Source organism: Babylonia areolata, chromosome 33, assembly GCF_041734735.1.
Source record: "Babylonia areolata isolate BAREFJ2019XMU chromosome 33, ASM4173473v1, whole genome shotgun sequence".
Taxonomy (NCBI): Eukaryota; Metazoa; Mollusca; class Gastropoda; order Neogastropoda; family Buccinidae; genus Babylonia; species Babylonia areolata.
Window position 1 is genome coordinate 12,911,234 of NC_134908.1, and position 21,332 is coordinate 12,932,565.

Genomic DNA, 21,332 nt, shown 5'->3' on the forward strand with positions numbered 1-21,332 from the left:
GCACTTTGATCTGATATTCTGACACAACAACAAGAGCAGTCGTTTATATCATTTTTTGTTCAAACAGGAACTACTTTTGTTAAGCATGGAAGTTATACTTATTTTGCATGTCTTTGGTGCAGATAGTAAAAATGGGAAATTAATCTGTAATTAATGCTATGGGGCTTAATTTGCTTTAAACTGATCTTTCTCATCTTAAACGTTATATTTTGAAATTATACTCAATACACAAAAAGCTTGTGTCTTTTACTCTGCATGGTTTTTCCTGAAACAGTTTGTTATGTCATACTTCTTAATCTCTCTTTTATTTTCTTTGTTTTTAATTATTTCCTGTATGTTCTGAAGAGTATTCATTAATGCTAAAAATGTCAGATTAAATATCAACAATAATTTCAGTTTTGTACATCTACATCACAGCTTTCATTCTTTACACAGGACTTTACAAAATACTTTATACTTCTATGTATTTTATCAGAAAATAAAAAAAAAGCACACACACACACACACACACATATATATATATATATGTATATATATATATATATATATATATATATTATTATTATTTCTTTCATAATATAATCAGATAAAGCAGTTTACTGATAATAAAGGTATGAAATAATGATTACCGTAAAGTTCGGTCTATTGAGTGCACTGGTAATAAGCCTCACACACTAAATAAAAAAAAACAACAACTTCATACACGCATAAGCCGCACTGGCTATAAGCCGCACCTATTACCGGTACCGGAACACATACCAAGCGAAAATACTGCTAGTGTCACAAAAAAATAAACACTTTTTATTTTTTTTAATTTGAACTTCATACACATACCGATACTACGATACTGTAGGTTATGAAGACAAGCAGAAACAACGCAAAGAAAAGCAAGTAAAAATACTTCAAGTGCCACAAAAAACAAAACAAAAAAAAACAAGAGGCAAGGCCTTCAAGACTCACTTGTGATATTAAAAAAAAAATCTAATTGTTAAAATGTGTTCTGTATTTGTTATTATAAAGCTTCGGGTTAAAAGAAAAAGAAAAGAAAAAGTCCTAACGGCAGATTCAAACCCCGTGTGTTCAGGTGAGAAGAAACTGTCTTACCCATTACACTATCGTGGCTCCTTAACTGACGTTCTTCTTCTTCTTCTTCTGCGTTCACTCGTATGTACACGAGTGGGCTTTTACGTGTATGACCGTTTTTACCCCGCCATGTAGGCAGCCATACTCCGTTTTCGGGGGTGTGCATGCTGGGTATGTTCTTGTTTCCATAACCCACCGAACGCTGACATGGATTACAGGATCTTTAACGTGCGTATTTGATCTTCTGCTTGCATATACACACGAAGGGGGTTCAGGCACTAGCAGGTCTGCACATATGTTGACCTGGGAGATCGTAAAAATCTCCACCCTTTACCCACCAGGCGCCGTCACCGTGATTCGAACCCGGGACCCTCAGATTGACAGTCCAACGCTTTAACCACTCGGCTATTGCGCCCGTCTAACTGACGTTCAAAAATATAATATTTGAACATGCTTTTTTAAAGGGCGATAAATCGATTGTGGTATTCGCAGTGAGAATGCTCTTTAAATCATATTATTCTGGTGTATCTTGGGCATTCAAAAAATCTTTAAGTGCAATTAAAAATTCCTTTTAAGTCCACAGTAAAGGAAACGTGGCTATCGCCGCAATCACACTGCAACATTTAGCCGTTTTCTCTGGATCTAGATAGATGTACAAGTTTAGTTAGACCCGGTTGACACAGTTGATTCAATTTCTCTTTTATGTTCATTCTAGTTTTATAGTTTTAAAGTTGATATGAACATTTAGTATTTTGTTAAACTAATAACATGTAGAGCCAAGTACAAGTACTTCTAAATGTCGTATGAAGTGAAAAGGACTTCATTTTGAGAAAAGTCAAGACTGGAAATTTTTTCATTTCATGAATTCAAGGGTATTAACTCGCATGGTTTACAATTTTTAACTGTGAATTTCGACTGATTCTGTGGATATTTTTATGGCAGTTTGGGGCGTAATCCAGTAAGTGATGAGGCGTTCACAAATCTTTCTCTGAATAAATATTTAACGGTCTCCTTCTCCAACTTTCCATCACATGTTATCGTGTATTGTCGATTGAACATAGGACTGAACGGGCAGGTCAACAATTTGAAACAAAATGGCGTCGTTCGCGTTCGTGAACAATATGAACACGCGCTTTGAATATATATAGTAGTGTGTACGCAACTGATTTTTGCCCATGGCCTTCAGGGCTCAGCCAATAGATCTATAAAGTCCACTTGTCCTATTGATTTTAGTATTTTCCGAAAAAGACCACTTGGACGAATGAACTTAGTGAAAGCCCTGTACACTGAGAGTAAAACACACAAACTTTTTATGTATTGAGTATAATTTCAAAACGTAATGTTTAAGATGAGAAAGATCAGTTTAAAGCAAATTAAGTCCCCTAGCATTAATTACAAATTAATTTCCCTTTTTTACTATCTGCACCAAAACGTTTGCAAAATAAATAAAACTTCCATGCTTACTTAGCAAAAGAAGTTCCTGTTTGAACAAAAAACGATAATAATGACTGCTCTTGTTGTTGTCTCAGAATATCAGATCAAAGTGCCAAGTTTAGAGTATTAAAAAAAAAAAAAAAAAAAAAAAAAAAAAATATATATATATATATATATATAACAGTAAATGCAGTTTGCATATAATTTGGCTTCTTTTTTTTATTTTTTTGTGCCCATCCCAGAGGTGCAATATTGTTTTAAACAAGATGATTGGAAAGAACTGGATTTTTCCTATTTTTATGCCTAATTTGGTGTCAGCTGACAAAGTATTTGCAGAGAAAATGTCAATGTTAAAGTTTACCATGGACACACACAGACACACACACACAGACAACCGAACACCGGGTTAAAACATAGACTCACTTTGTTTACATAGGTGAGTAAAAACAAGTCAAATACACATTCAAAGCGAAAGCTTCATGAACAATGAAGGCAAAGCAAGTCCTACTTACCAGATTCAGTGTCTTCATTCCCATTTTCCACTGGCACAGGTTGATTTTCTTCACTACCATGGCTAAAATCTTCGGTTCCTGATAGTTTGTCACCACCATACTTCTCTGTCACTGCTTCAGTGAGCTCTGGAGAGGTGAAATTCACCGGTTACGAGAGCAGTTTGGAGATCTGCGTGTCAATTTCACTGCCGCCATTGTTGTGCTTCATCTTCAGGAAACCCGATGAGTGTCACTGATTTTCAGCAATTATTATGGCTTTTACAAAACACTGAGAGTAATAATAATGGAGATTTAGACAGAAGAAGGGTGTTACTTTTGAAAATAATTCAAGAACGTGATCAAAACTGTAGCAGTGATGAATAGACCGTCAGCTAAACTTGATCATGGATAAGTCGCTCGAAACATGCGGTCACACATTAAAATCTGAATTACTACGCCTTAACATACAGGACAGATTGAGAATAGTGTAAAAATAGGACTAGAGACTGTATACAACCTGGAGTTTTTCTTCTTGCGCTCCATAAGCGTCTATTACAGAACAAAATCGTATTCAAAATTGGGGCAAAGGAGTTCGCTGTTTCCCACTCTTGACCATCAATTTCCAACAGGAAAACATCAAAATAAAGCACTAATACTTCATATTTCTTTATAATACTTGGAAATTTGATAGAAAAAGAGTCACAGAATCTGAATAACCCACAAAAACAAAAAAAAAACAAAAAAATTTATCTGATATTTTCACCCCTTGTCACTTTCACAGCGTGTTGCGTGAAATTTACTCCAGTGACTTACCATGATTTTCACGTGCGGCATCACGTGCGTGCGTGCGTGCGTGCGTGTGTGTGTGTGTGTGTGTGTGAGAGAGAGAGGGAGAGAGAGAGAGAGAGAGAGAGAGAGAGAGAGAGAGAGAGAGAGAGAGAGAGAGAGAGAGAGAGAGCGAGCAATATGAATGGAAATCCAGGCATAAACATGTTAATGCGCTGTAGGGAGAGGGGATTATGATTACACTACTCCTACTACATTGCCATTTAAAAAGGACCTCTTCTTGAAAAAGAGCTGATCATAAACACTATACTATCAAAACAGCAAATCAAGACACAAAGCAGTGCAGCATAATACATTCTCCACATCATCTCATGTTTCTTTTATTTTGTCACCTATACCCCCGACCTTTGTTAGATTGTGTGGTTGTATTCATATAAATATACATATGATGAATCAGTTTTGTGCATCTTACAAATAACGAAATAAACATTAAAAAAAGCTTATCTGGAAGGTTACTTTTTGTGCTCTTACCTTCACAAAACTGCTTGTTTATAAGGTCTGGCACATCTCTTGTGAACAGAATTATGAGAAATGAAAGCAAGTATGTTGTGTTACACCTTATCCATTTCAGCAGATGTATTAAGCTCAGGGTTTAATTAAATCTGTCAACACGATGTCCCGCAGGTCTGTTTGACACGAACTGTACAGACCCTAGGGCCAGATCAGGGCCCCTTTCTGGTGCAAATGAAAACATTGTTGACAGGGAAAACAAGCAGCGCTAGCGGGACAGAACTGAAAACCAGCCAGAAAACTTAGTGGGCGGAAGGTCAGTATTTTGATATACCACCATCTGAACAGAAAAACAACCACGCTTGCTGACGGCAACTACAACGCAATTCAATATACTTGGTTTCCACTGTCAACATTCCAGTCAGAGTAGCAGATAGTTGAAAAACGAATCATAGTACTTGGTTTAAGCAGTCATTGTTTCTTATTCTTCGTCTATACTTGTTTACGTTTCTAGTCGATAGCTGGATAAACACTGATTTTATTTCAAAGGAACTACATTTGTATGAAAGAGTACTATTTTCTGAATATTTTGATACCAAAATGTCAAAATCACCAAAATACCAAGATACTAGGTTTGAGCAGTCAACCCTCAAGATAGTCATTGTGGCAGGTTCCAAAACTTGTAGACATATACACTGGCAGTAGAATCGCAAAAGCTCTAGTTGGCCACAACACATCCAAGAATATTGCTCTCTCTCTCTCTAGTGCATACAGGAGACTGAGAAACAGCGCTGAATAGCATGCTACCATTTGAAAACATAAAAGCTTTTCAGGGTTCACATGCTGCATGCACACACACACACTGATTTTTTCTAGATCAGTGGCAGCACAATTTCTCTGAATTTTTGTGAGTCACACACACCACAAAATGGAACACACACACACACATGCACTGATCTATTTAGATCATTGGCAGCACACGTCTTTCTCTGAATTATTAAGTCACACACACCACAGAATGGAACACTATCAATTGCAATATATAGAAGAAAGCCTGATCTTCCAATAGAATTATCAATCTTGTGAACTTTCAGTTGGAAACGCGACTTTATTCGGAGAATCAATGTGAGCAGGCTAAATATGCCATTCAGCGAAGGTAGCGAGTGAAAAACGCACTATATTCATACTCTTACATGATTTAGAAGGTTATGTAGGAGGCAACCAATGCCCATTCACTGAACATTCATACTCTTACATGATTTAGAAGGTTATGTAGGAGGCAACCAATGCCCATTCACTGAACATTTCCATATCATTACTTCACAGGCCAGATTTCCCCTTCTGTCTCTTTCAGCTTGCAACTGAAATATGGCAAAAGAGTGCAGTATTTTTTTATATGGTTTTGATGGGTATGTACCTGAAAACATTAAAGATACTACAGTTTCAGGCAGTTTTAAGCTAATGTACATACCGACAACAAAGACAAGACTTCAAAGATGTGATATTTGCAAAAAAATTAAATCTATTTTGACCCAAATGACATATTTTTGTGCATAGCTAAGAATAGCTGGCTGCGATTTTAGCCAGTTTTTTTTCATGCTGCATCACATATTGACTAGACTGTGGTGGAAATAACACTCTCAGACAGAGCTTGAGCATCTTCTGAAGTCTTCCCCTGGAATTGCTTCTTGACGAAAGGAAAGCGAAACCAGTCATGGGGGTCAGGCCTGGTGAATAAAGGTGTAAGAGTGTCCAATTTCAGTTTTCATCCAGAAAGTCAAGAATTGCTGCCATGGTGTGAGCACTGGCATTGTCATGATGGAGCAGCAAGCTCTATGTACTTGTATGTGGGCAGCGCTTGCACCAATCCTCAAAGACCTTGGACAGGCAATGTTTGAAACACCAGTTGGAGGTCATTGTCTTTCTTTCCTCAAGAGATATGGCTTCATGGCCAGATCTGAAGAAGAAACTCACCACCATTTGTTCACCAGCACTTCTTGATCTCTCAACTAAACAGACAGGTCCTCAACTGGGATGACCTACACAGCAGACTGAGGCTTGGTTTCTGCATCATACTGAAAGACCCATGTTTTGTCTGGATTTCCCAGACACAATTTGATTGTCCTCCATTGAATTTCCTCGGTATATAAGTACAACATTCCACTCTAACCCTCTTGACCACTTCAGTTAAGTTGTGAAGGACTCTACAGCAGCATCTGCTGAGGCAGAGCTGATCGTGTAGAACTGTACTCTGTCTTCCCAATGAAAAGCCCACTTCCTGCTGTATTTCCTTGTGTATTTTTCTGGCACTGCCCTTGATTGATGCATATGCCAGGGTTACATTGTCCTGTTGTTACTGAATGGCCAGAAGTTTTATTCAAGCACCAGTCTTCTGCACTGAAATTTTTTGTACAAACTGAAAACTGTGACCTTGTTTCCCTAAACACACAGACAAACTTGAAAGACATTCTTCCAGAGAAATGCCTTTTCAAAGGTCGCACAGAATCAAGTCTCAAGCTGTGGCTGCATCAAAGATTATAAAACAATGGACTCTGAGTGATCGTTTTGTGTCTGTGTTCGATTTTGCATTCTCGAAATACTCAGCTACAAATAAAGATCCTCACAACAACAGCTGCTCATAGTAGAAGGCATGTCTCTAACATGTCTAATCAATCATGCTCAGCCATTTTTGTCCAGAAAAAAAAGCATCAATGTACAAAATTCACAGCTCAGAAACTTCTCAACTGATCCACTTGCTTCAAACTTCAAAATGGTGGCAGTGGAAGGAAGTAACAAATGTACTTCTGCTCTCAGTGCATTATGGGACTGCTGAAAACAAAAGTAAAGGCAAATGAACAGTGTGTTAAAGCAGGCCTCATCAGGCAGTTCAGGGATTGAATAAGGCACTTCCGGCGGGTCATATCGGAGGCAGGAGGTTAATGCATGAAGTGATTATTTCTCTCATCACATCACATCTCAAAACTTACTGAAAAGCCCAAATAAAAACAAATTAAATCCAACTCACCCAGATGACACTGAAGGCAGTGATGCTAATGATCCGGCCACAGAGGCTGTGGCCACAGCCACAAGACTCTGGAACTGACTACTGTTCTCCAGAGAAGAGGACTGGCTGGTGAAGGAGGGGACAGACGAGGACAATTGTGTAGCTTCTGAACTTAGCGACTGTCCCTGGGCTTCTTGGGAAGAGCTGGAGGCAGGCTGAGAAGACACTGCTTCTGATCCTGAACAACACAGGTCAATGGATGTAACCATCAACTGCCATGGAAAATGTTTCACTTTAGTGCAACTTTTAACAATGAAAAGAACACTAGAGAGAAACGCTTTCATGATCTAAATGATCTACCACAAGCAATATGTAAAAATAAAACAAGTACTTGCAGCTGTCAAGAAAATGACAATGTTAACATTTATCACATACACACAGACAAACAAAACTTAACAAGGGTGATTTTACAGATACACTGATGAGACATAAACAACAACAAACAACAGAGTTGCTATCACAGAGAGAAGCTGGAAAGGACAACCACTCACAAAAAATAAGATCCAAACATGATAATCACACCCTACCTCAGCACACATACTCACCACTCTGCTGCTGGCCAGGCATGGGCAGACTGGAGGAGGCTGTGTGCACAATCACGCTGGGCTGGGACAAGTCTCCACGTCCTACCTCCGATGGTGACCTTGACCTTTGCCCTCCCTCCATGGACCCAGACCCTGAAGGGCAGGATGAGGGCCGCAGAGTGTCCCTGACCACGGAGGAGGAAGAAGAAAGTGTCTGGGGCATGCCCGCCATTTCCACAATGACGCCAGAGGCCAGCTGCACACGGCTGCTCTCCCCTCCAGAAGAGGAGCGGTTGAGTGAACCCCCCCCAGTTTCTCCCCCCATGGACATCCCTGACTCCCCCAGCACTAATCCCAGGCCTGCTGAAGGTCCTGTGGAACTGGTGTGAGGCTGCTCCATGAAGTGACTGCTCTCTGACGCCCGACTCCCTGACCCTCCTGTAGCAGACAGTGACAGGTTGATGGCAGCGCTCTGTGGGGCTGCACTAGACGGCAGATCCAATTGAGGGGTCAAAGGTTCCAGACGAGGGTTCAAGGGCTCCAGGCGTGGGGTCAAAGGGTCTAGGCGGTGGGTCAAAGGATCCACAGACTGGGAACGGAGTCGTGACTGCAACCCTTGATAGGATGCAGCATGCAGTCCAGCAACAAGCTCCCCACGACTGTCCTCCGCTCTGGTGGACAGCGACAGATTCAAGGGCAGCTTCTGCCCAGCACTGACACTGCTCCCTCTTCCTTCCTGACTCTCCCCACACCTTGGGTTATAGATGGTGGGCCGAGCCATGCCAAAGAGGTCTTCCCTGCGGGAACTGGGCTGCAGCAGGTGGGGCTGGTCAGCCAGAGGCAGGGCCTCCACTAGAGGGGTGTGGAAAGGGTCTGGGGGAGGACAACCCAGGAAAATTGTGGAATCAGAACGCTGGAAGAAAGTGTGCTTCCTCCCCACCTTGCTGGTGCCTGGGGTCTCGCTCTCCCCTTCCGTGCTCTCTGTTTCCATGGTCATTGGGGTGTTGACGATGTCATCCTCCTGGTCTTCATTCTCATTATCATCTGTATCCTGCCAGGATATAACTGAGATGCCATCCTTCAGAGGCTCCATGTCCACCTCAGGAGTAGTGCGCATGTAGTAGATGAGAGCGTCAAACACGTAGGCCGAGTGGCGCAGGGCAGATATGTCAATAACCGGCAAACTGTCGGCGTGTTCATCATTGTGTGCACGCATCAGGGACAGGGCATAGCTGAGGAAGTCCCGACGAGCTGAATTACCATCTGTGCTGGAAGGGATAGCTGAAAAAAGACAAGACATTTTAGCTGAATTTCAAGGTGCCAAATAGGAGTTTGAATTATTCTCCTGTTTGGTACTTAACATGTCAAACTGATGCAAACTAAGCCTTTCAGTTTGCTCTGTTTAGCCTAACTTCACAGCAACACAGTGAAAAGATTGCCAGCCAAGTACGCCTTGCTCTAGCCAATCTAATGCCATTAATGGTTACAAGCAATGACTCATTCCATGGCCAGCAAGAAACACCCCATGTGAACCACAGTGGAGATGGATAGGCTGGCATTTGAGTCTGACATGTAAGTACATCTCACCAAACAGGGAGTACAATTCGAACTCCTCCATTTGGTGTCATTTACTGTAGTACAGTACCATGTCAAACTGATGCAGAATTCAAAGCAAATGGAGGGGGGCAATGTCTACTGGTTTGCAAGGGGAGCCTTAGAAACAATAACAGCTGTGTCAGTCGCAATAAAGGAAATCCCCTTGGTATCATCCGCCCTGGTCATATGGAAAATCCCTCAGGTTGGAACGGATGATGGGATTCTCAGACTGCCAGAAGGCTGCCTTTAAGATATGCCTTGCATGTGTGTGTGTGTGTGGTTTTAAATATATGCAGTGTATTTCCTGAATTAAAGAAAAATTTTTTGTTAATACACTGTTGTGCAATACCTAATTGTCTTACCATGCGCATGTGTGTATGGACTGTTGTTTGTTTCAGTCTATCGTCAGCTACTGCGAGTTCCTATCTGACTTGTTTTTTACAGTACATATATGTATTGTGTTTGTGTTTACAGCAAGCCTGTGATTGCACATATTAATTTCCATGTGGATCAATAAAGTGTTTTTGAAATAAACTGAATTCAACTGAATTGACAAGTGGCCATGTGGCAATGGCACTGACTTCGTGCTCTGGGATTTAAACAGCTGAGTTCTCTGTGAGTGCAGGAAGGCAGTCTTCTGCCCAAGGCAAAATGTACCCCGATTCTGGCACTGACACAATACACTCAGTCCTAGGTCATACCACTGTTGTGCGTGCTGAGAAAGACTTCCTGCTGGCATGGGCTGAACGACTGGAGGTGCTGAATCAGGGCCAAGTCATTGTGGGTGCTGTCTTCAGGCCTTAGCTACCCCCTGTTGTCATGCCCTGACTTAAGCAGACTTGAGCCTCTGGCAGTGTTGCTGACCCTAGCTTCAGCTTAGGCTGGGTAGCATTGGGAAGAAGAACCCAGGTGGCAGGCCTGTTAACTTTTTTGCAACACACTGCAAACATACATGCCGTGGGCCACCCACCCATTGTACACATGCTGTGAGAATCATCGCAGCGTGTTGTGAGGCTGTGTGAACATGCGGCGTGGATTTTCACAGAGTCTAAAATTAACCATGACCGCATTGCTCCGATTACAGCCAAACAAAGATTAAGGATTGAAAATTCACTTATCCTAAATCACAAACTCTGACCTTTGAACACTGTCACTCTGAATTTCATTGGCTAAATTCAGTTTAAAACGACCGACCCCCGTCACTCTTTCATTCTCACTATCGACAGAACATGGCAAGGTATCGGAGAAATATCAGTGACAAACAAGCGGTTTAGATGGTCTTACAAGAAGGTTCAGACAAGGATTTGAATATAGATTATTTTGAAAGTAGTGGAGAAAGTGTCAAAGAAAAGGACTTCACTCATGACATTCCAGAAAATGATGATAATTCATCATACGAAAGCGACAATGAAGCCTCTGGTTCCTCCAACACAAGTGACGCATGTGGTCAAGTTGATGGCAATGCGATCGATTTGTTCGCCGATTTTGAGTTGGAAGAAGACAGAGAAGACCCCATGTATGATGCTGATACTGAAACTGATGAATCTGACGACGCAGGAAAAGATGACGATGGGACAACATGGGTGATGAACCTTCAAAACTTTCCCCAAGAACCTGACTTCAAACCCGACCCAGAGTGTGGTTTGCAAGAACACGTGTTTGCAAATAATGACAACCCGACAGCTCTTAATGCATATCGTGTGTTTTTCACAGATAATTTCGCGAAGAACATAAAAACACGAGACAAATGAATATACCAGGTCAGTTGTTTGACAACATTCTTTGTTTATTTTGTTTATTTTTTTTTTATGAGTACATGAGTAATCATATGCATGCATGTGTACAAGCGTGTGTGTGTGTGGTTCTGTTAGTGCGTGGAGGGGAGTTGGTATGTACATATATGTTTGAATGTATCACTATGTATGTATGTATTGTGTGTGTGTGTGTGTGTGTGTGTGTGTGTGTGTGTGTGTGTGTGTGTGTGCATGTGTGCGTGTGTGTGAGTGTATGTGTGTTTAGTATTTAGAATTAGAATATCTATATAAGATTTATAATAATGTGTTATGTATAAAACCATGTTTTGTAAATCAACTTGAGCAGATTTCCGGATGTGTGCTGTCCATTATTATTACTATTATCATTATTCATTTGTTATTATTATTCAACATGATTATTGTGTGTTTTAGTCTCTCTTTTTTCACAAAACTGTACATGTCTTTGTGACTGTCAATGTTTCTTTCTTTGTGTGTGTGTGTGTGTGTGTGTGTGTGTGAGCTGATCTTTTCATGGATTAAAATTCAGTTCTGTATGAGGTAAACAATGTAATCATAGTGTAACTGTAAGCGCATGATTAAGAGAGAAGGAGAAAATATTTAATGTCAATGAAATAATGATAAAGAATATTTCACTATTTGTTTTTGCTTTCTTTCAAACAGATGTGCCATTGAAGAGAAGAGACGACGGTGTGGGGGGACTGTTCCACCAAAGACCATCTTTTCAAGGTGGAGACCTGTCATCATCAATGACGCCCAGAACTTCTTTGCCTGCTGCATCCACATGGGCATGGTGAAGAAGCCCAAACTGTTCGACTACTGGTCACGACACCCATCTCTGCATGCGTCGTACTGCAGTCAGCTGATGTCAAGGAACCGTCACATGGACATTCTTTTCTTTTTGCACGTCAAAGACAACACTACGTATGTGCTGCCAGGTGAAGAGGGACCTGACCCAATCCACAAAATAAGACCATTTGTGGATCATTTGAATCAAGTGTTTCAAAGCACATATGTTCCTACAAAGAATGTTGGTGTTGATGAGGAAATGTACCCCTTCAAAGGTCGCAGCAAGTTCCATGTCTATATGAAGGATAAACCAACAAAACGAGGCTTCAAATTTTATTAACTGTGTGACAGTTCCAAAGGCTATGCCTTTCATTTTGAGACTGAGCAACAAGCCATATGATGTTGTCCTCTGCCTGACGGACAAAGGATATCAACCTTATGTTGATATCTACTACTGTTGTCCAAAGTTGTGTCATGATCTTGCAGCCCGAGGAACCATGGTGTGTGGCACTGTACGGAAAAACAGGGTTGGCATGCCACATGAGATGTGTCAAGGTGACCTGTCAAAAGGTTCCATCGATTACCGCTGCAAAGGAGCTGTTGTAGCATGTAGGTGGAGAGACAAGTAGGATGTGTACATGTTGTCAACGGTCCATCGACCAAGTCTTCGCCTCACACAAGCTTGATATGAGCTGAAACAAACTTGTGGCTGTCATCAGTTACATTGCAAACATGCCAGGTGTTGACAACTCTGATCAGCTCATATCCTATTTCCCAATGCACCGAAAGAGTGTGAAATGGTGGAAGAAACCATTTTTTCCACCTGCTCACAATGGTCATGATCCAGGCCATGATCATACTAAATGTGCACAGACAGCGACATGGCAGAAAAAAGAAGACCCTGAAGGACATGGTGAAGGATGTGCTGACACAGCTGCCGGCAGTGGAGGAAGTACCTATTGGGCATGTTGCTGTGGGTGACAAGCTGTGGCTTACTGGTCAACATTTCCCAGCCAACATCCCGGAAACCACGAAGGCAAAACCTTACAAGAATTGCAAGGTGTGCTGTGCCAGGGCCAGGGCCAGCGGAGTGAGTCAAAAGCAGGCAATCACCCAGAGAAAACAGACGTTACTGTTGCCCAGACTGTGGTGTGGCACTTTGTGTAGCACCATGCTTTCAAATCTGGCACACTCAGAAAGACATTTGCAGCTAAGTGCAAAAACAGCAGATGGAAAATGTATACAGGGACTGAACAGTGTATTATCTACAACTGAGCATCATGAGAAAGAGTGTACAATTTTGAAAAAAATATGTGACTGATTTTCAGTGGGGAAAATTGAACTGGGAGTGTAAACAGTGCAGGACGTCGACTTTTGTGTTAGTTCTTTTCATAAAAAAACAAAAGCAAACATGCACATGTAGATCTATGTGTGATGATTCAGTTCATTTGGTGAGTAATTTATTTTTTTACTTGGTTCAAAACAGTGTGTGTTTCCCTCTTGTAAGTGTGTGGTAATTGGTGAGTAATTTTTTTTCATTTGGTGACTCTGAATGAAGTGAAAACAGTGCAGGACGTCGACTTTTGTGTTAGTTCTTTTCATAAAAAAACAAAAGCAAACATGCACATGTGGATCTATGTGTGATGATTCAGTTCATTTGGTGAGTAATTTATTTTTTTACTTGGTTCAAAACAGTGTGTGTTTCCCTCTTGTAAGTGTGTGGTAATTGGTGAGTAATTTTTTTTCATTTGGTGACTCTGAATGAAGTGAAAACAGTGCAGGAATTCAACTTTTGTGTTAGTTCTTTTCATTAAAAAACAAAGAAACAAAGAAACAAAAACAAAAACAAAACAAAAACCACACACAGGGATTTATGTGTGATGATTCAGTTCATTTTGTTGAGTTGTTGTTTTTTCAGTTGGTTCAAAACAGTGTGTGTTTCCGTCTTGTAAGTGTGTGGTAATGTTTACATGTGTTTTACTTTGCTTTTTTTGTTTTTTTGTATTGTTATTTACAATATTTATTCCCCAAACATAATCAAACTACTATTTTTCTTTCTTTCTTTCTTTCTTTTTTCCCCCTTCTTTTAAAAAAATTATTTTCAGGTACTATAGACACACAATTACCACTAAAAGTGGGTGACTCTTATTTCTGTGTGGATTCATCAGACTTTTTCCCCCTCAGCATACTGACTATTTTCAGAGGCATCAATCAACACAAAATAAAGTATTCTATAACATGAAAATTATACCACTGAAAAGTAGAAAGAGTAATCTTTACAATGATACCAACACAGTGTGCCTCCACGCAGTAGTACTTCTACAGCAGGCCGTATAAAAAGGCAAAAATTTGTGGTTCCCAGGCTACACTCAGGCCATCAGCAAGGTGTTCACAGTGTAAAAGGAAGTGGCTTGGGCTGCTGTGCTGAGGTACTTGGGTGTTATGGGCTAGGTAGGATGCCACCTCACTGTTCTTCTTGGCCCTGTGACTAAGAAACTTGGGTACGTACTGCCCAAAGAGGGAGTGCTGATGGGCTGGGATGGACTGCAAAGCAGACCTCTCCTCCAGTGGGATGTTGGAGAGACTGAGAACCACATCCTGTCTTGCCAGCACGGAGTTGAAATGTAGGCTGGTAGCTACATCAGCCACCACTGTTTGACCCAAGGCCACTCTGTTCCCAAAGGGATTCAGCCATGGGCTGCTGAAGAGGCCTTAAGAGTCTGAAGAGGGTGACTCTGAGGAACAAGATGCTGTTTCCACAACTGGTTGGCCCCGTTGTGGAAGGCGTCAAAGAAAAGTGTATGCTGTGAAGACCTCCAAGAGGCATCAACGGCCCAATCTGTCCAACTCAGCAAATGTCTTGAATGAAAGACTGGCTGAGTACCTTGAGGGACAAGCATCCGATCATGCACAGAGGGCTCCGTCTCCATATAGGCTTGGTGGTCAGGTGTGTAAAAAGACCAAACTGCACCTTTGGAAGAATAGATTAAAGATACTTCCTCATGGTGAATACTCCTGGGGCTGAAAAGGACTCCTTGCAAGGGTGTGGGCAGGCTTATTGAGCCACTCCTGTGCCATCTCTGGAACTTTAAGATGCCAAGTGGTCCTGGAGGTGGTGTCATGCTGTCAAAGGAGGGCTATGGATGACAGTTTGGTTTCTGGGGCCAGACTGCATGAGTGACCTGATTGGGGAGGATCAGCTCCAGCTCTGCCAGATCTGAGTTTGGTTCAGCCATTCCGCCTGATCTCTGGGCATATGTGGACTTAACCTGTCACCCTTGGAGGAGGGAGAGGAATTTGCATCAGTACAGTCATCCTCTTCAGAGTACAGAGTTTCCAATTCTTCCTCCAAGTCCACCGAATGTGGGAGAAGTGCTTGGACCACAGGTCCAATCAAGCTTGAGACGGCGTGTGCCAAATCTCACAGTGCTTCTTGTGAGGAAATTGGGACCTATGGCAGCTCGTAAGGCATGAACACCCTTTCATTTCCTGGCAGGACCGACAGCTGAGGCGAGAGGGGGGGCCTGCAGGCTTCCCCGACTTGGGTTGGGCGACCTGGAGGTGGTCAGTCCCGAAAGGGGTGTGTAGTAACTATGGAAGTCACATAGGGGTACCCAGAAGCGCATGGTCCTGACAGAGAGGAAGTAGTGACTAAGGAAACCTTGCCAAGTCGGAGGGATGTCTGGTCTAACATGGCTGTCAGACCTGCCGGTAGACCACCAGGCCTGCAGCCTGGAGCCACCTGGCACCCAGGGCCTCCCCTAGCTGGATAGACTGGCCTGATAGTGGTATAGCCTGATGTACAGGTTAGAGCCATGCACCCAGTATCCCCCTCCTATGGAGATACTGGGGTGATGGCCCAGGATGTGCGAAGGAGAGCTGCCCACACCCTCTACCTCCTCCCTACCCCCAGACAAAGGCTCTGCCCCCCACTGAGGGAGGTGGGAAAGGGGGCTCAGAATGAGAGGGAGAAGGGAGGTAGCAACACCCACAGTGAGAGTCTTCTCAATGCACTGCTTGAGATAGAGGGTGGACATGAAACCCCCTTGTGAGGAAGTGTCCAGCCCTGTGTTAACACCTCATAGCTGCTGCTCCCTGTAAATCCCCCCTCCTGATGGGACAACTTGGGAGGTGGTGTCCAACTCTGTTTTCCCTCTGTTCCTTTCATGACCGATTTTGTGAAATGAGCACTGTCTCCGCGATATGCATCCAAGACACATCACTGTGGTCCAACCCAGGAAAAAACATACGCACTATACCTGGGACAGACTCCAGACGAAGCTCAAACCCAGCTTCCCACCATTGCAGGGTGGCATGTGAGGCATACTAAACTGCACAAGATTACCCAAGAAAAAGGAAAGACAAGATCGATAGTAAGAAACAAAGAAATTAGCTATTCGAGGGGGTCAGAATCAAATCGACATCAGAGATAACACAAAGGTTATAAAGACAAGCTCCACGCAATAAAACAGGCCAAATGAACACACTTAATAACTTAAAAAAGCATTAGACAAGACAGATCAGAAAACATGATAAGATGGATAGCAGCAGCGCTTCAGGAAAGAACCGTCGTCCTACGCCTTGGAGATTGGATGTCTGCACCTTCTAAACTATCCATGGGACTGCCACAAGGGTCTCCGCTCTCTCCTGTCCTCTACAATGTCTACATGAAGGGTCTTGCAGACTTAAACAACAATGGAATAGCTCGGGTGCTTACTCTTGCGGATGATGGCCTGGTCTTCAAAACTTCGAAAGATGCTCAGGAAAGAACTAAAGCCGTCCAGAAACAACTAAACAATATTGCTCAATGGTGCAAAGACACAGGATCTTCCATCAATCCAGCGAAAGCCCAAATGCTGCTGTGCACTCTCAACAACAGAACCACGAGCAAATCACCACCTTCTGTGTCATTCGATGGGATTCAGATCGAGAAAACTGAATGCCTACACTACCTAGGAATACACTTCGACCGGATGCTGACCTTCAGAAAACATACAGAAACTACTGTTCTCAAATGCAAAAAGGGCCTTTCAGTCTAACAGTCAATGGCAACCAAAGGTACTGAACAACGCCACCTCTTCCTGCTATACCAATCACTCGATCTCAGTGTGATCGACTACGGACTTGGGCTAACAACACCGTCTCAAAGCAACCTCTTAAAATTAGAAAGAGTTCAAAATGAAGCTATGAGGCTGATCCTTGGAACAACAAAAGACATGCCCACAGAAACCATGCGATACCTGCTTGACCTTCCTTCAGTGCAGGCCAGAAACAAGTTAGAACAGGTTAAGACCAACGTCAAAGCATTAGAAAACCCTCAAAACCCACTGCATGACGCAGTCAAAGAACCAAAAGGCAGCTGTCTAGGACGAGGAAGATCATGGATGGGGCAAGCAGAAGACACAATCCAGCTAGTATGCCGACTACAAGACCTGAAAGAAACAAAAGAATGGGAGAAAAACCCCGAAAACCTCAACCATCTATTCAACACAGCCATTTCACCCACTCTAGGAAGACATTGTCGGGAATGGCCAGAGGGCAAAACTGATGCGGAAGTGAAGCTACTCATAGAAGAAAACAGTAAAGAAGAGGACATCATGATATACACAGATGGCTCAGTCACCAAAGACCAATCCGGTTGGGGATTCACTGCGAAACAAAATGGAAAAACAGTTAGGGAAGAGAATGCTGCCTACAAAGTCACAACCTCCAGCCTAACGATGGAAGTTGAAGCTGTGACACGAGCCCTCCAGTGGCTATCGTCCATCCATACGCCCGGAAACCAACATGCCATGATTCTAACCAACTCAATGAACCTCATACAGAAAATTGAAAACGGAATGGGAAGCCCAGAGTGGCATAAGGCAATGCGCAACTTTCAGATTAAAAAACTCACATGGTCATACTGCCCGAGACATGCAGGAGTTAAGGGAAATGAGTGAGCTGACAGACTTGCTGGTAACGCAACGAGTGGCCTACATCTAGGAAAATCGGAAATCCTCAGAAAAGTCAAAGAATATCAAAAAGAACAGGTACAAGGCCATCACACCATCGATCACCTCAAAGAAATATAAGCAGAGAGAGGGAGCAGCCGTAAGTCTAACATGAAAGGTAGAGCACGATGCTTTGCAAATCAAACAAATATCGGCATCATTTCCAAACCAACATTGCGCAAATTTCTTCAAAACGGAACAGAGTCTCTGTGGGCTTTTCCAAATACAACAGACTGAGCAACACACTAGATGCCACGTTCTTGGCATCAGAGATCTTTTCCCATCCCTCTTGCGGCCGATCAGTGGCAGCCTCTGTGCGTGTGTGTGTGTGTGTGTTTGTGTGTATGTGTGGGTCTGTGTTTTTGAGTGCATTTGTGCATGCGTGAGAGTGTAAGTGTACACAAGTGTCAGGAGAGTTCTGTGCATGTGTGTGTGTGTGTGTGTGTGTGTGTGTGTGTGTGAGGGGGATGTGGGGGTGCGGGGAGGAGGTGGGGTAGAGGATGAGGTATGTGAGTGTATGCATGCCTACACTGTGGGAGCAACAGGATATTGGAACATATATATATATATCTTTGTATATATGTGTGTGGGGTTGGGGGTGGGAGATATGGGTACAAGCACACATCTGTGTGTGTGTGTGTGTGCGTGCATGCGTGCGTGCGTGCGTGTGCCGTGGAAGCTGCGATACATAGACTAGAAATGAGTGTGTGGAGGAGGGGGGTAGAGGAGGTGCAGGCTAATGTGTGTGGTGTGTGTGTGTGTGTGTGTGTGTGTTGGAGCTTATGTACGTTTATATGTATTTGACTGTGCTTTCATATCTGTGAAACTGCATGTTTGGTGCATATCTGTTATGCATGTGTGGGTGTATGTGTGAATGTGTGTCTTCATGTATTACATTTATTTGCTTTTTTATCATCATTGTTGTCTTATTTATTTATTTATTATTATTATTATTATTATTATTATTATTATTATCATTACTACTACCTTTTTTATATCATAATTATTATTTATTTATTTATCTATGTAAGCTTATCTATTATTTATTCACCTTTTTTTCTTTTCTTTTTTTTTTTTCCAAGGCGTGACTAAGCACGTTGGGTTATGCTGCTGGTCAGGCATCTGCTTGGCAGATGTGGTGTAGCGTATATGGATTTGTCCGAACGCAGTGACGCCTCCCTGAGTTACTGAAACTGAAACTGAAACTGATGAGATGGCATCAACAGCCTGGCCAAAAGGAGTAAGTCCTCACTTCTAACGTTTAAAGGTGTTTGACTGGCTAAAGCATGGAGGTCTTGGCTGGGCATCTTTCACTGTGGTGCCGCAAAATATGTCCAAACAAAGCAAACTGACAGGCCAAATTTGCATCATTCTAACATGGTAAAGTATACGACGCCAAACTAGATTTTTGTATCATTAGCAACTGCTGAAAAAATGCCAATCACACACACACACACACAAACACATACAAATCAGGCTACATCAGCCATGCTCACCTAAAGTTCCAAATCGGTGTCGGCGCCGGCTGTCAATCACTTGCAAGGGGCGGGGCTCATCCCGTGGGGCAGGGCGAGGCTCTCGATTGGCTCTGGCATGGTTGGAGTGGAGAGGGTGCTGGGGGCAGGAGGGGTCAGAGCTGTTGCTGAGGGCAGAGCCAAAGCGCAGCTGGGCCTCTGTGGAGTCCATGATTGCCACCAGCCACTCCCAGGTGGGCCCCAGCTGCTCTCCCACATACATCTGCACCACACACCTCAACATCAGCCTCATTTTCATCATGAACACTAATAGTTTATAAAACACAATAGTTGATTACACAATTCCTTAACCAAATTCCTGTTTGTCAGGTATACTTAGTGTACTGGATAACAGCCTGTCATCAACAGATGTGGTCTGGAATGGCTGTTTTTGAAAGGTGAAGACAGGATAACGGTATGCCATCCAGAGAGGCTCTGGCTGAACCAAACCGGCAGAAAACTGCCCAACACTTGATTCTTTGCTGTTCAGTCTGTGGTCAGTATACCCCATAGCAACAATAGGGAATGGTTGAGTCAGCAAATGTGCATGTGTGCATGTGTGCATGCATGTGTGTCTGTCTGTGTGTAGCATGGGTGCAACTGCCAGAAAACCAAAACAACTGAAACGCAGGGGGATACAGGGGCAGTGCCCTGTTGGGGGGCCCAGGGTGGCAACGCCCCCCCCCTGAAGCAGAACAAAATATAAGATTTAAAAGGCATTTGGAAAGCTCTTGTGCAATCAGAAACAGAAATATCCATACTTGTTTACCTTATATCTGTATTTGGTGTATTTTCTTGTAAAAAAAATTGGTGTACTCTTCCTCGAAATGGTGTACCAAGCAAACACGTCCAAGGCTGTGATTCAACTTCCTCATATATGCCAGTATTATCTATCTATTGCAGATTTCACAATATTATTATCACTATTAGTACTGCTGATTTCAGTTTAGACCAGGTGACCATCCAGGGTCACCTCAAGAGTATGTCTTTTTTTTTAACCTCCACTGTAAACAGCAACATGCAGAGTTGAAATGAAAAGCCAACAATCACACTGTGAAACAGTGTCAGGAATTGACAGATCCAAGTAAGATTCAACTAGCTGGAGTCAACATTTACATTTTTCACTTGCCCAGTAGGGCAAATCAGTGGAAAAATCACTTACAGGATGGGTTTTGTACTAACATGGCTTCCAGAAACATTAATGCATCAAACCTGAACACACACACACACACACACACATTCAAGGGGGTTGGGGGTGGGGGATGGGGTGAAGGGGGCAATTTTCAAAGGATTGTTTGAAAAAGAACAGGCTGTCTGAAAGTATCTAGGTCATTTGTCTTCATAAACTGTGTCACACACACACAGAAAGTGAGAGACACAGAGAGAGTGTGTGTGGCATGTATGTATGTGTGAGTGTAAGTATCTGTGTGTGCTTGGTGTGTGTATGTGTGAATCTGTTTCAAGCGTTCACATTGTGCGTGCGTGCGTGTGTGTGTGTTCCCCCCCCTCTCTCTCTCTATCTATATGGTTCATTCTCCACAGCTGGGTGCCACTAGGGGGTGCCTCATTGAAAACTGATTATCTAGAAAAATATCAACTGACTAGTGCACCTTTAATGTGTTCTAAATGCTGTCATTATGTATTGAAAACTGATTATCTAGAAAAATATCAACTGACTAGTGCACCTTTAATGTGTTCTAAATGCTGTCATTATGTATTGAAAAGCATGCAAAGTTGGGAGTCATAATCAACATCGATAATATCGTAAAGTTGACC

The 21,332-nt window shown here is 42.6% G+C and overlaps 1 protein-coding gene across 2 annotated transcripts in view; it reads right to left on the bottom strand.

The window, feature by feature from the left end:
* LOC143277157 (E3 ubiquitin-protein ligase UBR5-like) overlaps positions 1-21,332 on the bottom strand; it is a 152,915-nt gene that overhangs the window by 97,989 nt on the left and 33,594 nt on the right. For both annotated transcript variants that reach the window (XM_076581914.1, XM_076581915.1), the window contains exons 7-9: positions 19,539-19,779; positions 7,914-9,173; positions 7,330-7,546 (exon numbers count right to left, since the gene is read on the bottom strand). In XM_076581914.1, coding sequence (XP_076438029.1) covers positions 7,330-7,546; positions 7,914-9,173; positions 19,539-19,779 — 1,718 coding nt within the window. The remainder of the gene's footprint in view (positions 1-7,329; positions 7,547-7,913; positions 9,174-19,538; positions 19,780-21,332) is intronic.